A 16,264-nucleotide genomic window follows, 5' to 3' on the forward strand; every position below is an offset into this window, starting at 1 on the left:
TCGGGTTTTATCCGGGATGGTGTTCCTGGTTTGGGCCCGCCCGAGTGTGTCTCTCTTCCACGGCTCGATAGGCAAGGAGGAGTCGGGTATGAACGCAATTGGTTCGCGTTCTTATCTACCAAACGTCCGGTCTCACCAATATCGTATGTGTTGACAAGACTAAACAGTCGCGGGAAGGCCAAAATTCACGGTGTAAAATTGACAGTGAAGACCAGTCCTATGTTGTGCAAGGTTTTCGCTGTTCTCATCGCTCAAAAATCGTGATGGACGTGTAAGCGATGGATAGGAAATTCCCCTGTTTAGGACTAAGAAGTGACGGCAGGAGCACGATTGGATTTCTTGTTTACAGAGATGCAAAATGTACAAATATCATTGGTACTTGAACAAACAAAAATAAGGTGAATTCTGTCGCATAAAGGCTAAATATATATAGATATATTTAATTTAGCTGGTCGTTTCGATCGTCCTCAAATCCGGGTGCGCCGGTAGGCTGCAACCCCATCCGGTTTTCGATCCACGTTGGGGTTGCTCGGTCATCCCGGTGGTTTCGTCTTACAGTTATGTTACTGTTAGTTATGGTGCGAGGGGAAAACGAGGTGACTGCCCGAGCACGACAAAACACTCCCGAGCGCCTGTACCGCGAGCGGCACCCAAAGCAAAAACCCACACCCCACGAACTGTGGAGCCTCTACGTCTCTAGCTCTTTACTGTTAGCTACCGACCAACCGGCGCAAATACTACCCATAAGCACCCGTGGTTGCAGACATAGCGGCACTTCTACTTTTGGATCTAGAGCTGCTATTGTCTCGACAGACTTGGAAGGAAACTCTGTTGTTGCAAGGGGGGGAAAGTTGGGCAAAAGGGTTGAGCCAAACACGGTTACGATCTTCTCGCGCTTTGGTACGCGCCGGGTAACGCAAGGCTTTGGGAGCTACTACTTGACTATTTACAGCACTCGATCGCTCGCGTACACATCATGACTGGAATGAGCCTTCTTCCCTCGCCAAGTATTCAGCTTGCGCGGTCTCTTCCTGTCGGTATTGATGATTTGAAAGATATGTCTGCGTTTGATCTCTTCCAGTCACAACTCGAATCCAACTCGACCGAAGCCGAAATTGACGCCATGAAGCGTTTAGCCGTTGTTGCCATTACTATGGGAAAAGATGACGCCCAAGCTACGCTCATACCCTATCTAACACAGATAGGTACCGCGCAGCCGCTTCCTTCGGACGAACTCTTGCTTATTCTCGGACAGGAACTGCCCGCCGTCGCCAAGTTCATCGGCCCCGCTTGTGTTGTGGACTTTTTGCCCCTTCTCGAACGTCTCGCCGCGGTAGAGGAAACAGTCGTTCGCGATCAAGCCGTCGTGGCGCTGTGCGAACTCCTTGGACAGGCAGGGACCGGGCTGGACGCCATTCCCTGGACGGCACTCGCCAAACGTTTGGGCTCGGCTGACTGGTTCACCGCCAAAGTCTCCGCTTGCGGCGTCGTAGCTTCTATTCTCCAACTCAATAACAGTAATTCGGAAGAGTTACTCGCGCTTTACAAAGATCTCTGTCAGGACGAGACACCCATGGTGCGGCGGGCAGCAGCCAAGCATATTGGCAAAGTTCTCGGTGTCGCTGGGTACGAGCAACGTGATTTTTGCACCGCCACCTTGCCCGTACTCTGTCGGGACGAACAAGACTCGGTCCGACTCTTGGCGATCGGGTCCTTGGCCGATGCGGGATCCAGCTTTTCTGTGCATCCGTCGTGGACTGCCACAAATTGGTTGCCCTTGGTCAAGGACGGATCCACCGATATGAGTTGGTACGTGTAAAAAAGCAGAGAGAGCTCGCCTTGCAGCGTATGCAGCCCTCCCAATGGTCGCTTTCCCTGTCTCACCGTTTGTGATTTCTTGACTCGTAGGCGTGTGCGAAACAATTTGGCCAAGAATTTCGCCAACGTTGCCAACAACCTTGGTTTTCAAAACGATCCTGACCAGCAGACCGAGCAAAGTGTCGTTATGGCTTGCTTCGTGGCTCTCTTAATGGACTCGGAAGCGGAAGTCCGAGCGGCCTCCGTCGGTCACCTTTCCAAAATGGTGTCTTGGGGCGGAGCGACTCACTTTTCGAGCCATCTCCAATCCTTGTTGCCGGCGTTAGCCGACGATGTGGTCATGGAAGTCCGCAGCAAGTGTGCTCTCGCACTCATGAGCGCCGCGCACAGCGGCGTCCTCGATGATGCGGTCATTCTCCAGAGCTTCGGTCCCTTGCTCGAAAGCTTTTTACAAGACGAATTCCAAGAAGTCCAGTTACAAGTATTGACCAATCTCGACAAGATTGCACATTTGCTGCCCGCACTGTCGGGCGTTGTGACCAGTTTGCTGCAAATGTCCAAGGCCAGCAATTGGCGCGTACGGGAAGCCGTCGCCCGGCTTTTGCCGCATTTGGCCCAAACTCGTGGGCTCGACTTTTTTGCCAATGTTCTTTTGGAGCCCGCTTGGTTGACTCTCCTACTGGACCCGGTCGCCACTGTCCGCAATGCCATTGTCCGCGGTATGCCATTGTTGGTAAGCGCAACCGGGGAAGAATGGTTGACGTCCAAATTGATACCGGAGCACGTACAAATTTTCAACCAAAATTCATCGTCCTACCTCATTCGTATGACAATTATACAAGGTCACGTGGAAGCAGCCGTGGCGCTGAAGGATGGCCCCCTGTGGAATGAATTAATGGTGCTGCTACTGCGCGGCCTCAATGATCGCGTTCCCAATGTACGCATGGTGGCAGCGCAAGGCCTGGCTCAAGTTATGCGTGAAGGCGATTCAAGTGTGATCGAAGCTAAGCTCCGCCCTGCGTTGGAGAAGCGGTTGCAAGAAGATAATGATGAGGATTGCCGGCGTTGTATTTCTCTAGCTCTGGAAGTGGAATAACGTCGATCATTCTATGTGGCGAAGACTCGCCAAGCTGGTATACACAAAAAGAGGAGTCCCATGTCACAATAGCCAGACGCATTTATGGTACACCTACAATTGTGTAATAAGATGAAAGGTGATTATTTTACAATAGCGTATTGTTTTGGGTGTTGCGCTGTGCCCCAAATGTTACCTCTAGGTACAAAATGCAGGTTCTGGATTTTCTCTGAATCGATTCGACAGCAATATTTGTTAATCCTCAAACTGGTGCCAGGAGGCGTTGAAGGATTGTTTCACAGATAAATTGCTTTTTACAGAAAATAGCTCAGGCTTTTCTTCTTCAAAGGTGAAGCCTGCTCTTCGCGTACGGGAGGGTCTACGGATAAAGACGGCCGCAAGACACCTCTTGCTCGCGAGAAGTCTATGTTACTTTGGGACGGATACTCCGATTCGCGGCGGAGGCGCCTTCTTTCTTCAGAGGCTAACCTTCCTTTACTTGCATCGTTAATCTTTTCTTCTTCTTCGGTGTCGTCCTCTGTAGCGTCGCTATCCGAATCTGAGAGATCCCGCACAATGCAGTGCTTCCTGACAACCAGTTTGGTACGTGTCGCGTATGAACCAGGGAAGCTGACGATGAAGAGCAGCAAAAGGTAAAGGTGCACCAGAGCCAAAAAGACTTTGCGCGTCATGTTAGTAGCAGGATGTATTACCATGGGTCCGATTTCGTCAGGCGCGTAGTACACCTCCCCAAACCATCGGGATAAAGGGTATCCAAATGCGCGACCTTGCGATACTTTCCGTTGAGGTTCAGCTTCCTCTGGAGGCGTCATAATCTTTACCCCAACCCAGTCAGAAACGGTCTGGATAGCATCTTTGTCTTGCGTAAAAAGCCTCACAAAGGTTGTCGGAGCAGTTTTCATTAAATATGGTAAGGCTTTGAGTGTCTCAGGGAGAGCCACTGTGAACTTAATCATAGCATCCTTCCGTCGATCCACCTCCTTAGCAACATTTTGAGCTGCGTCGCTGAATGTCTTGGCTGTGTGCAATGCATGGCCTGTTGCTTCCGATGCCCCGTGTTGTGCCATACAAACCAGAGCGTGGGATTGGGACGAAATAAATTCGAAAACTCCACCAATGATCTTAATGACAGCGTTCGCCGTGTCAGGTGATTTGGCAGTTCCCTGGGGCATAGAGAACCCTTTAACTTGTGACAAAGGAGCCAGCAAAAAAGGGAAGCCCTCTACGGCATGGTCAACAAAGTCTGTAGACATTGGATCATCCTGCCGGAAATACTCGTAAAAGATTGCTTGAGCGATGTCGGGTCGCTGGAATGTCTCCATCAATCGACGGTTCAATCGTACCTTTTATGAAGAACCAAAGCGTGTGAGCCAAGATGCACAACGATATATATCAACAATCTCGGATTCGCTGATAACTACGTACCTCCAAGTCTCCATTTTTCCGCCAAGTGAATGCTAGCTCGGTACCGCGCGCACAACAGTCGGCATCTGCCTGATACTCGGGTGGTGCTACTTGAGAACAGCTGCAGCGTGACGGATTATTTGGACTCTGAATTAAAGCCAATGTTTCTTGGTTGGCCGGTCGAGGCTGAATGCTCGAATTGATAAGAAGATGCTTGGCCTCTTCAGTCAACATCTTCCAGTCGGCATGTAAACTATTTCGAATCGTTTCTGCTGCAAGCTGCATATTGGTTTTGATCATGAGCGTTCGCTCGAAACTACCACGGTCAGGACTTTCAGGGCTCTGCATATGCCGTAAATGCTCGTAAAAATCAGGTCGTTTCCGTAGCTCGGCTGTCGACAAGGCAGCGAAGGGTTCAAAAACATGGTTTGATGAGAGGACATCCCGTTTGGAAACATAGTAAGCGATGCCGTAAACCTTGACAACAAACTTTTTGTACTGCCCCACACCCATGAGGGTATGTCGGCCCTTTTCTTTCCTATCGTGGCCGAGGTAGCCACATAGATCCGTTTGATACTCCAAGCCAGTATGGGGATCTGTCCAGACATCATTTTTTGATGCAGCAATGTAGGGATGAATCTGAATAGGACGGGTTTTGTAGGACACCGATGCCTCCCTGTCAGTAATTCGTCGCGTCAGCGAGGCCTTTCCGTTCCGTTCATTCCTTTTTCTGGATTTGTCATTGAAAGTTGAATAATCATGCTGGCTATTGCCGAGCAAGAGAATAGGATTGGTGTCACGCAAAATGTTTAAGGGCCCTCCATATCTCTGCCTACCATTGTTGGTTGATGGGTCTAACCGACGATTTTGAGTAGGAATCACCGGACTGTGTTGTCGTGATACAGGAAAAAATTTCAGCGATACTGACGGATGCTCGTCACCATCCGCTGATGCCCGTGATGTGGGCATAGCTAGCGTTGAAGTCATTGTCGGGCTTGCTGGTGAAGGTGTCGGCGGCGTATTCACATCCCCATTCTTGGCATGCACCGCACGGTACCTTACCATTATCATGTTGACCGGACGTCGAGGTTGGACTGGAACATCGACGGAAGTTGACGACAACTTTGATTGCAGTTTCTGGTCGATACAGGACGCCAGTACTGTTTCGGCTGTGACAGCGCCGGTTGCATCATGCACTCCTCGGTAGAGGCATGGTGGTGCACCAGTTTCCCGGCTAGATAGCGATCGAAGCGTCCCATCGGTGTCCACCGTCCAAGCGGATTGAGAAGCAAATTCACTTTCACAAGGCTTAACATCGACTACAGAAGGCTGCTGGAGACCGCTATCACTACCGTCGCTATCTCTAGCCCTGCCCCGAGTATTTACGAGACATTCCAGCGGGGGCATTACTTCCTGACGGCGACGTTTCCACCATCTTCGAGAGGACTCCGACTCTCTCTTTGTGAGACCTTGATGCTGGCTATCGCTGGTGAAGCGCTCATTGACCTCCGGGATTTCTGTCTCTACAACTTGAAAGACAACTACGTTGTCTTCGTCGTTGAGTATAGTTTCTTGAACGCCAAATATCCCCATTCTCAGCTTAGCTTTCCTTCTCTTTCTTCTAAGCACAAACCAGAGTGTTGCGTCCCCGCATTCAGTAAAATGTCCGGTTGGACCTAGGCATAGCCCATCTTGTTGATCCTGCAACCATACCGGTTCCGTTTCCGAAACAACATCGTCTAGTCTCAGATGCTCGAGTACGATAGGCCATGGATGAACCCCTACAATTCCTGATTGGGAAGTCTTTCCCCCGCTGTTATAGTCTTTGCTATTGGTGTGTAACGGAAAATAGTGCTGCTGACAACCGATCAAGTGCAATAGCACCATGAACAATCGACTCGATCGCGTTCTCATGCTAGGGTGTCAGCTTGTGGGAAATATAGATGATAGCAGATAGCAGGTAGTAGCAAATTTGGGAAGAAGTAGCTATCCAGACCAGAATGATGATCCTCGTGCAGAGGTATTTGAGAAAAAGGAAATCTCCAGCTTGAACACGAGAAACAGAAGTGCTTGTCTTTCGGATCAAGAAGGGCAGATTTACCTGCCAGCTTCGGCACTTCTCTTTGCCGAGGGGAAGCTACTTAAGCTGGCAGACGGCTTTGTTCAAGAGACGCAGGGATCAATGGAAACAAATCACCCTTGTTCCTGACAAGATCGAGTCCTCCAGTGGCGTGTGGCTTAAGCACAGACCTGCTCACTTCTTGAGAGGTAGTTGGTCGCTTGTTTGGAAAGGAGAGAGGTGGGATGCAAGGTGTCTATTTTTGGTTGTCGTGGGCGTCCGTCGTGTTACTCTGCTAATGTGTATTCGGCAGTTGTTGAAGACGTCTTCTACTTTTACTCGTACTCTGGGATTCGCTTGAACAGTACAAGCAACCGATGTTGTAAATATTTACAGCGTACGTACCCGTTATTGATGCAGGACCTCGTGGGTTGGCGTCTCACTCTTAGCCAATCACGACTTCCCATTTGGAGGTTGACTTTCCGGGTGCGTGCGAAACGCTACGTGGTAATGGGACGCTCCTGCGAAAGTCACCCAATCGAAGCGCTTGGCTTATCGAACGACATCGGCGTGTATACGTCAGGGTCGCTCAGCCATCAAGATTCACAGTCAGTTCCATTCCCACACCTAAACCTACGAGCCTCACAGTGAGAAAAGAATCAGACTTGTGTCGTTTCCCTGCGCTTTGTCACAGTCAGTCAGTGAGAGATCGCCATTCGCGCCCTCCAGTTATTGCCGGCCCCAGCGTACATATTTCCCTCGTAGAGTGAAGCAGCTTAGGATCAAAGTTCTTTTTCTCGAGAAGACAAGGGAGTAGTAAAACACCCTTTCTGTTTGGTGCTGCTGGATTTGTTCTTTGTCAGCTCCTTCTCGGTCGCTGTACCTAAATGATGCCGAAAAAAACGTCGTTGCTGTCTCGATTCACTTTTGCTCTGGTTGAGATCTCTCTCTATTCTTTCCTGCTAGAATCCACCCTCCTTCCCGTTGCTTCCTTCACAACAACGACAACCCTGCTGTATACTTCTGGTAAAACCGATATAGTTGGATTTCCCGTTGCATCCACACTATCCTTCTCCTACCGACGTTCTCAGACTTGCAGGGCATCTGCGGAGAGCGCCGGGAATCAACAGCAAACAGGCGAAGTGCCTCTGGAAAACTTTCGTCAGATGGTCTCATCGTCAATCGTAGCACCAACGTCGATGCCCGTCGATCGCTCAACACTGACTTTACTCGAACATGTAAATCTGAACGTTCCATCACAAGAGTACGTCTTGCCCTTTTACTTTGATTTGCTGGGATGTGGCATGGACCCTCGCAAGGCGGAGAACCTAGCACCCGATGCCCCAAAGAAAACCTTGTGGGCCAATTGTGGAGCCTCGCAATTCCATTTGCCTTACGGTGCTACCCCGCAACGGATTCCGGGACATATCGGATTGCGATACGATAGTCTGGACGGACTACGTTCGCGGTTAGTGGAACAAACAGCCTTGCGCGATGCAAACAAGAAAAACGAAGATGAGGACACGAAAGACCCTATCGTTAGGGATGTAGCCATGGGGGTTGACTTCCGGACGGGACATGAATACATCAAACTGGTGGATCATTACGATAATGTCTTTTATTGTAGGGCTGGTGGCAGTGTCGTCGATTTTCGTTGGCAGCAACCCTTTATTCGAGCATCAGAGACGAATGCTTGGGATAACGTGGCGACCAGATTTGGAATGGACGAGACTGATTGCCGGGGCCTGGATTACATTGAATTCAAATGCCCACGGGGTACCGCCGAAAAGATTGCCTTGTTTTACGATTCCGTCTTGGACGCCACTACGAGCGTTATAACGGACGACGAAGGTCATAATCCCACCCAGGTCGCGATTATTGCATTTGGTCATATCCAGGCCAACGGAAAGGCCGACCAGTCATTGATCTTTCGCGAGACAGACGAGACCTTACCTCCCTACGATGGCCATCACGTGGCCATGTATATTGGCGAAAATGCTGCCGACTTTGATCAGGCGTTCAAGAATGCCAAATTGGCCAATGTCGTCTGGGTTAATCCACGCTTCAGTGATAAAGCCGATACTTTAGAGGGTGCAAGGCATTGGAAACAATTTCGCTTTAAGAATATTGTGGACATGGAGACTGGCGAAACAATTTTTGAGCTGGAACATGAAATGCGATCCATTGAGCACGAGGCCTGGCCTGGACCACCATTAGCAACCTCATGAGCAACATCACCGCTGCCGTCCAATTTCTAGAGCAAATTTTTCAAGAAAGATTACAGCAACCTTTGGAAGCATGCAGCAATGCCAGACGACTGCACGTACATGCCTGCAACTTTCAGATTTTTACACCTTGGTGACGAGCGAGGCAAATTTTTCGTCCTCCTTGTGTAGCAAGAAACGAAATCGTTCGTCGTGGCACTATGAAAAACTTGACAAGCACTACAGTAAAGTCTTGTCAATAATTTATGCACTCACTTTCGCTTTAGTGGGCGTCCCTTTAATGATCTATTAATCAGCCAATCTTTGGAGCGTTTCCCCGATTTGCAACCATTTCCTGGGTTTCGGAGACAATGGCCGAAAATCCAAATGATGTAAATAGATAATGTAAACGATGATGTCTTGGGTTTCGGTCACGATCACACCGTCGGTACCCTTCGTCTTTATTGATGTTCCTCTTTTGTGTCGCTGGTCTTTCATTTATAGCTTAGGTATTCGGTGACATTTTATTTACGACCGAAAGTAGATGGCGATCGAATTCAAGGTTCCATTTTGGAATTCGCATACCAATCAGCAGCGCGCTGCCAAAATTACGATTCCTCTCCGTTGTCTGTTCAACAGATTCTGTGCTCTCACTGTCCATACAATCGAGCTATTGGAATCTATTTTTGTTCTGGAAGGGTTGCATTGCATTCACTGGAATCACTTGGCGATGCACGTTCGCCATGTGGCCCAGTGATGAATCATCGACCATGTTGTCGCCGTCGTACCAACACGGTGAAATCGACGGCCCCGGCAATGCAAGTAAGGAAACCGTTTACAGCTACGATCGGCGCGATCGATTTTTAGCCGCGCTTCCTCCGGGATCGCAGTCCCTGAGATCGGATTACAGCATATTATCCGTCTCCGTCATGACCCTCGGGCTTATCATGGCCGTTGAGGTGTTCCGACACCGATTGGATCACGCAGCCGTGGGTCGACCTTTTTTCAAGGCCGTCTTAGAGGGTGTATACGCGGAATGTAAGTGCCGGGCGACCTTGTGCATACAGTGTCATAGATGTTCACCTAGCTCACATCCAACCCATGTCCTTTCTCAATCCTCCACTCGCGATGCAGTGTCAACTTTGGGCCTGGTGGAACTGTTTATTTGGCTGTTACTTTCCTACTGGGACGACATCAACATTGCTAAAGAGAAGGTTTTTGCCAAGGTTCATTTCACCTTGTTCTACACCGCTATTTTCAATGCGTTTCAAACGGTGATTGTCGCTTTTTTTACGACGCGAATTTCTCAAAGAATGTGGGTGCAGACGGAAACTTTGGAATTGAATCACTATGTGGAAATTCGTGAAGAGTTTGACCGTGTACGAACGAAGCTCAACGGTTTGCGAAACCTCAAGGGGCGAAACGAAGAAAGGAACAACAATGAAGACAAGAGCAGCAACCTTCCAAAGCTCACAACGGGGGAGTTTGTTTTTGAATTGAGTCGTCGTAGCTTCCATGATCTCTGGCTGAGCATTGTCGATCGTGTTCGGTATCCGCACTTGAAAGCGCGGTACAACCAATTACTGGTCCAAGTACGGTTCCATGAGCTGAGAGTACATTTTTTGCAAAGCTACAATTTGCCATTAAAATTCAAGGTTTCCGACTATCTGGTACGCAGTGAGAAACACGTTTTAATCAAATTAGTTCACGTGTCGACGGTGGCTTGGCTTTTGCTGACCGCATCAATCAATCTGCTTTACTTTATCATGGGCATGATCACTTGGAAGACGGAGCAGCCTTCTCTTATTGGCACTTCATTCATTTGGTTGTTTTTCCTGAGCATGGGTCTTTTCATTGTTATTTCGTTTGCATTGTACAACAAAATGAAGGCTATTTTTAAAACGATCATGTTTGAGAAGACGCTATGGGATGTACGCGACAGCAATGAGATTGAGGAAGAACTCGCTGAGCACCAGAGACGCTTATTCTGGGGCGGTGACCCTGCATTTGTGATCGCTTCTATTCAGTTTATGCAATTTGGATATGCTGTTGCTCTGGCTGTGGTTTTGATTTTTTGGGAAACCATCAACGATGGCGGCCTGAACATGGGATCATACCTTATTTCAATTTTTGCGTGCTATTCCATTTTTGTGGCTGTCGCAGCAGAGATCCTGCCTCGTTATACTCTTTGTACTAGTCTTGGACAGTTGGTAGATCGTCGACGTCTTGATGAAGCTATTGCCTTGTATCATTTGGAAGAAGAGAAGCAGAAACAATTGCGCGAGGCATTTGAAATTGATCTTTTGTTCAAAACCGACTCAACGGTTCTAGAGGACTCGAGCACACTGAGTCACGTCTATCCCAACAACCAGATCAAATCTGGACCAATCATTGCAAATTTAGTCAAACTAGATACAGAGTCTCTGCGCGAGAAACTTCCTGAAACTGAACGCGAACAGCTAAGTCGTAGAGAACAGCAAAGGAAAAATAGGAGGTTGAATCGGAGAAAGGCCGTTTCAGATGGTGTTGCCGCGATGGCGGGTATGAAGCGTCCTTCGAAACGATCTATGGATGACTCGGAGATACCATCTACAACAAAGAGCCAGGGCTTTCTCTTTCGAGAATCAACATCAACAGTATCTGGAGAGTCATCCAAGAAAGACGGAAAGAGTCTCACCAATAATACACGCGTGGAACGCGCAGCCCAGCGTAGACGAATGCGACACCAACGACGGAAGTCGGTATCGGATGGAGTGGCAGCCATGGCATGGAATGCATCGACTATTAACGAAGATGAAGCGACACCTGACGAAGGCAACACACGAATTCCGTTCCTGGTCTTTGACGACAACGATGCCGCAAGTACAAGCTCAGCGCTAAGCGGTGCAGCACCGGATATACCTTTGAATAGTCTCCCTCCGATACACGAAAAGTCTTCAGACATTGATGCAAGAATTGACAATAGCTTTAGGACTGAGAAAGACGTGCAGTCTGTAAGTGCAGTCTCTGTAGCTTCGAACCAAGGGCAAACATATGATATTGATTCCACCGCCTCAGAAGATGGACACAGCGACGTCGATGACGTACCTAAAATTGATCCTCTTGTTCTCAAACGAGTAGCAGCTGGTCTACGCCAGAAACCTCTTCCTACTTTTCACGAGAGAATTCGTGAATACTTCCTGAGCAAGCGGTATAAAGTTATCAGTAATGTGTTTGGGACGATGATCGCCTTTTTTTTCGTGGGGGAAAGAGTGGAGCGGTGAGTCTGCGAAGGTGCTTGTGATCAAGATAGGAGCCCCTTGAGATTCTTACACTGATTCTCAATAAATTTGCTGGCAGATTCTTACACACGGACAACGTTGTTAGCGATGATTTTGTGTCATTCGATTTTGACAACGCGATAAGCTTCTGGGCCCTTACTTTTTGGTTCATAATGTTCCAACTGAAAAATGTCCTTGTTTTCTATACATTTCGGCCGCGCAAAGGTTTGACTACAAACAAAGAGCGAATGCTAATTACTGCTGCTCTCATTGATTGCGTGCTTACGTCAGTTTGCTTGGTTGTCCTATTCGTTGCGGAAGCCCAGCGATGCTGCCACCCAATTGTAAGCCCCACACGCATGCTAGCGGAAAAAGATACCACATTCGACAGCGACTATGATAGCCAAATTCCTGCACCATGCTCATGTCCCAAGTTCGGCTCTAGAGTGTACGGGGGACTCGGCACCATTGAGCCCTATATATCCCTGGTGGCTTTGCGCCTCTTCCGCTTTTGGATCTCAAGCCGAGTTGTCTCGTATTTGGATTCAAAAAACTTTTTTCCTGTGAAAGATAAAGCCAAAGATTCAATACGTCATGCTCAGATTATAGATCCGTTCGATGTCTTTGATGAGGTTCACCGTCATGCGACTTCGAGCGACGAGCTCGTCGGCACTGCTGTGGAGTTGTGGGAAGCAGCAATTGGAAAGTATCCAAAGATTGCTTCTGAATATGGTCAGTTCAGTGGCGAACTTCTCAAACTAATGCTTGGAATTCAGATTCTACGGGGAAACGACGTTGCCATTGTAGGCGACGAAAAGGCTGAAGTTAATGGGATACCTAAGGACGCAATCAAAGCAAAAAAGAGGCCTCCTACAGGGCGAGTTGACGATCTGAATTCTTCTCGAAAATATATGGTGGCGGACGAATATTCTAAGTTGTCTGCTCAAGCTCAAGGGATCCTTGTGGCTGGTAAGCTCGGGAAAAATGTCAAATTTTCAAAAGACTTACAAAAAGCGTTGGTAAATGGCGTCAGCCATATAAAGTCTTTCCCCGAAGAGAAGGTGACCCCTCATGGGAGTCACGGTATTCCAGACCACTCCCGCTTGACCTTTCAAGTCGATGATCAGAGTATGGACTCGCGTGAGTACGACGGCCCATTCGTGTCCCCAAACGCAAGGCTAGTTCGAAGTATGCGACGTGCCGACAGAAAGCTACTACCTATCCTGGACAAATGGATGGTTGTTGACGTTATAATGACAAGATTCGAAATGATTTACTTGGATGCAGTAGATGTGGATGGGCATCACCTTGATGAGAAGGTTGACGGCGCTCGTCAAGCCATTGTCGCAACCAAAGGTGGAAAAGGCCTCCGTCTGTGCGATATCACAACGGGACGCCGTGTAGTGGGCCATCTACAATTCACAGACATAACATCAATTCACGTTGAGCGACGCATGCCTTCGGAGGCCACTGATGACACGCATGACAATGAGCAGCAAGTCGCCAAAATGGAGTACTGGCAGCAGCATCATGGTGAAATAAATACTCAAGGTGTATCTCGAGCATGGCACAAAATAAAGCAAGATATTTTGACGATCGAAACATCCCATGGTCCTACTCTCCGTCTTCGATTTTATTCCGACTTGGACGATTGTTTATGTCACATGAGTCGCATGATGATGGAAAGCGAAGCAGAAGGTCCAATTTTTAAAAACAATGCATTCCAGTGGGTCCAAACGATTGGCCGCTACTGCGGTCCCGAACAATTGACTCAAAGCTTGCAACATTTTGGCGAAGACTCCGCTGACGAGTTGCGTGACTATCTCCTGGTTCATGATAGTGAAGAGAAAGGAAAGGGGCACCGTCGGGTTAAATCGAAAGGGTTCCCAATCAGTGCTGTACCGAGGCCAAGATCTACACAGAGGTCAGCATCTGCGACGCTTTTGACTCGTCCGACGCTTCTTCACAGATCTTCCTCTGTCGGCGAGGCTAGTAGTGGAGAGGCAATGCCAAAAATGCGCCTGCTATACCGGCGTTCTGCTTCTATCGGAGAAAACGCAATAGGTACCACAACTAACACGGATAGCTCTCCGCCAGGCGACGAGGCAAAGCTTTTAAACAATTGCTCCGAATTGGATGATTTTGATGTTGTGTAGAACCAAACACGAACGTGGAAGAGTAAAGGCTCGTGTGGAATAGAGGTCTTTTGATTATTTCCTTAAGTTTGGTTGTTTTTATGTATACTTCTGCTTTACCAGCGTTGGTTTCTTTGCAGGACTTTTTCCATTGCTATACTCTGCTGTCAGTGAGTGCTCTTATCAAACGGCATAGAGCGGAGGCAAACCACGAGAGCGTCGGTTGTACAGCCGTTGTCCCGATTGACAGTACTGAAATTTGTCGGTAAACTTTGAGGACTCATGTACGTGACTGCCGCGATTGGATCGCACCGAATAGAGCAAGTCTTTCGCGTCCCATACTTTGGGGATGGCTAGTATGGGGAGGCTGACATCTTCGTTGTTGCAGTTACCATTGTATCGAATTAATGACGCCGCAGCCTGGTTGCCAGCAAAAAGTAGTGGATGGTTAAAATCCATTTGTCCGGCCATGGTATGGATGAAATGACCGTCCACTTCCAAAAGTGGTAGATCCGGCGCTGCATCGTCGAAAATCTCCAGGGGATCGTATAGTGAATCGACATCGTCTTCATCATCCGAGAGTTCGATAGAATGGATAGAACCGTTGAGAAGAGAGGCGTTTTCATGCTGCTCGTCGTGAATCACCTCGGTTTGGAATGGCTGCGTTGTTTCCCATTCCACGACTCGTTGGTGAAAAAGTGATGCCGGAGTCGCTCGAGAAGGTCGAGGCTTCATGTCGCCTGCTTCGATTAGAGCAACAAGATGCGCCTGCCCTTCTTTAGTGGCGTACACAGGAATGGGCTTTACAATTTTTTGGAGCTCGGCTTGTTCGTAGTATGGCTGACGGTCCTGCATGTAGAATTCTTTTTTTTTGGCGTTTTCGGTGGCGAAATCGAATCGACGCTTTGTCGAGCCACGTGCCACCTCCAGATACAACCCGGAGGGCCCTGCATCGTATTGATGCTTGGATGCCTTGATAGCTTCTTCAATACAATAGTTCATGCTGTCGAAACGGCGCTTGATTGAAACCTTCGCTGTTTCCACATGCACCGCCGTAGGGACTGGATCCATCGTAGCTCGCACTGGAGTCACTATTGGAGGAACGCTGGAGGCAATACTACAGTCGTCGCCTCGAACCATCGACTCTGTTACCAAAAAGGAAGAAGACGACAAGCTTGCATCTGAGGAAAAGCTGTTCGACATGGTGCTCGATGGGGTTTCACAAAAGACGATTTGTCGAAATTGTGAGCTTTTGCCTGAAGAATGATTTCGTTCGAGACACACCCAACAGATTTATGTAGAAGTTGGTACTCATTTCATGTAAGAATATACAGTCAATATTGTCAGGCGTTTCATACCTGCAACTATATATCATATTCATGGCTGTTTATATGCATGCAGATGTTTTAAGTGCGGTTTTACTTTCTCGTTTCGCCTAGCTCGGAAGATGATTGAGCGACCTGGAATTGGTAAACCTGCCGATAGCTGTTGTTGTTTGTTTTCTTGTCTAATCAGCCTTGATTTTGATCTCCATCGTAAGCATGTGCATGGAGTACAGCCCACGCTTGTTAGGCTCATCGTGGCTTGTAAAGATGTGTTACCTGTTAGATATTTTTTTCTTGATCGGGATTTATAGGATCTTGAGTGGTTCATAGTCAAGGTCATTCTTTCACGCCTCCTTCGAAAAGTAAAAGGATCATGAATATCAAGTGCCAGTGTTTCTCAAAAACCACGTGGAGAGGATAATTGCACAACGTTGACTTATTGCACTTCAGTCCGGTGTACCCAGTCCGCTGCACCCGGTCCTCCAATGGACGAGAAGATCAACTTACAGTTTGTGTCAACAGCAAAACACATTCCAACTTTGTACACGAGTTGCTTTGTGAAAGCATAGTCTTTCCTTCAATTTAGATGGAAATTTCGATTCAATTTGGCTTGGGCGTGAACTGAGCTGCGGACTTTTTGATGGGAACGAAATGATAGGTACCATTAAGAAAGAATCTACAATTTTTCTCAGGCATAGACCGGTTTGAACTTTGTCTGGACAAGTTTGTTTGCCGTATCTGGTGGTTTTGGAGCGATGCGGTGTATGCACGACTGCACCACAGGACCGGTTGGAAGAGAAACACAAAATAATTGATCCCTAGAAGTGAAAGGCTAGCCGTTGGTAGGAATTCCTGGCGAGGTGCGTTCATTGTCTGCCTCCCTCCAATCACAATCCAAGTTGCCGGAAAGGAGGTCCCAAATAGAGCGATACCGGCGTCAAGAATTGAATTAATAACCTACTA

At 48.1% G+C, this 16,264-nt stretch overlaps 5 protein-coding genes across 5 annotated transcripts; 3 read left to right on the forward strand and 2 right to left on the reverse strand.

The window, feature by feature from the left end:
- Positions 1 to 1,057: 1,057 nt before the first annotated feature.
- PHATRDRAFT_12174 (predicted protein) lies at positions 1,058 to 2,914 on the forward strand (the record flags this gene model as incomplete). The annotated part of the gene is made up of 2 exons (XM_002179554.1): positions 1,058 to 1,809; positions 1,909 to 2,914. 2 exons carry the CDS (start codon positions 1,058 to 1,060, stop codon positions 2,912 to 2,914), a joined length of 1,758 nt encoding a protein of 585 aa, XP_002179590.1.
- Positions 2,915 to 3,207: 293 nt separating this feature from the next.
- PHATRDRAFT_45438 (predicted protein) lies at positions 3,208 to 5,911 on the reverse strand (the record flags this gene model as incomplete). Its single annotated transcript, XM_002179767.1, has 2 exons — positions 3,208 to 4,257; positions 4,340 to 5,911. The coding sequence occupies 2 exons, from the start codon at positions 5,909 to 5,911 to the stop codon at positions 3,208 to 3,210; spliced, it is 2,622 nt and encodes an 873-aa protein (XP_002179803.1).
- A 1,232-nt stretch (positions 5,912 to 7,143) lies between these two features.
- Positions 7,144 to 8,605, forward strand: PHATRDRAFT_45439 (predicted protein; the record flags this gene model as incomplete). The annotated part of the gene is made up of 1 exon (XM_002179555.1): positions 7,144 to 8,605. The coding sequence occupies exon 1, from the start codon at positions 7,265 to 7,267 to the stop codon at positions 8,603 to 8,605; it is 1,341 nt and encodes a 446-aa protein (XP_002179591.1). The 5' UTR covers positions 7,144 to 7,264.
- A 636-nt stretch (positions 8,606 to 9,241) lies between these two features.
- PHATRDRAFT_45440 (predicted protein) lies at positions 9,242 to 14,081 on the forward strand. Its single transcript, XM_002179556.1, has 3 exons — positions 9,242 to 9,619; positions 9,716 to 11,840; positions 11,921 to 14,081. The coding sequence occupies exons 1-3, from the start codon at positions 9,325 to 9,327 to the stop codon at positions 13,995 to 13,997; spliced, it is 4,497 nt and encodes a 1,498-aa protein (XP_002179592.1). The 5' UTR covers positions 9,242 to 9,324; the 3' UTR covers positions 13,998 to 14,081.
- Positions 14,082 to 14,159: 78 nt separating this feature from the next.
- On the reverse strand, positions 14,160 to 15,179 carry PHATRDRAFT_35145 (predicted protein; the record flags this gene model as incomplete). Its single annotated transcript, XM_002179768.1, has 1 exon — positions 14,160 to 15,179. The coding sequence occupies one exon, from the start codon at positions 15,177 to 15,179 to the stop codon at positions 14,160 to 14,162; it is 1,020 nt and encodes a 339-aa protein (XP_002179804.1).
- Positions 15,180 to 16,264: the final 1,085 nt, after the last annotated feature.

The sequence above is a fragment of the Phaeodactylum tricornutum genome, chromosome 7 (genome assembly GCF_000150955.2).
Source record: "Phaeodactylum tricornutum CCAP 1055/1 chromosome 7, whole genome shotgun sequence".
Lineage (NCBI taxonomy): Eukaryota > Bacillariophyta > Bacillariophyceae > Surirellales > Neidiaceae > Phaeodactylum > Phaeodactylum tricornutum.

Excerpts from the sequence above, each read along its gene's own strand:
- PHATRDRAFT_45440 (XM_002179556.1), top strand. The coding sequence starts at position 9,325 with ATGTGGCCCAGTGATGAATCATCGACCATGTTGTCGCCGTCGTACCAA. Across the intron at positions 9,620-9,715 it reads AGAGGGTGTATACGCGGAAT|TGTCAACTTTGGGCCTGGTG; the intron begins GTAAGTGCCGGG and ends CTCGCGATGCAG. Across the intron at positions 11,841-11,920 it reads GTGGGGGAAAGAGTGGAGCG|ATTCTTACACACGGACAACG; the intron begins GTGAGTCTGCGA and ends ATTTGCTGGCAG.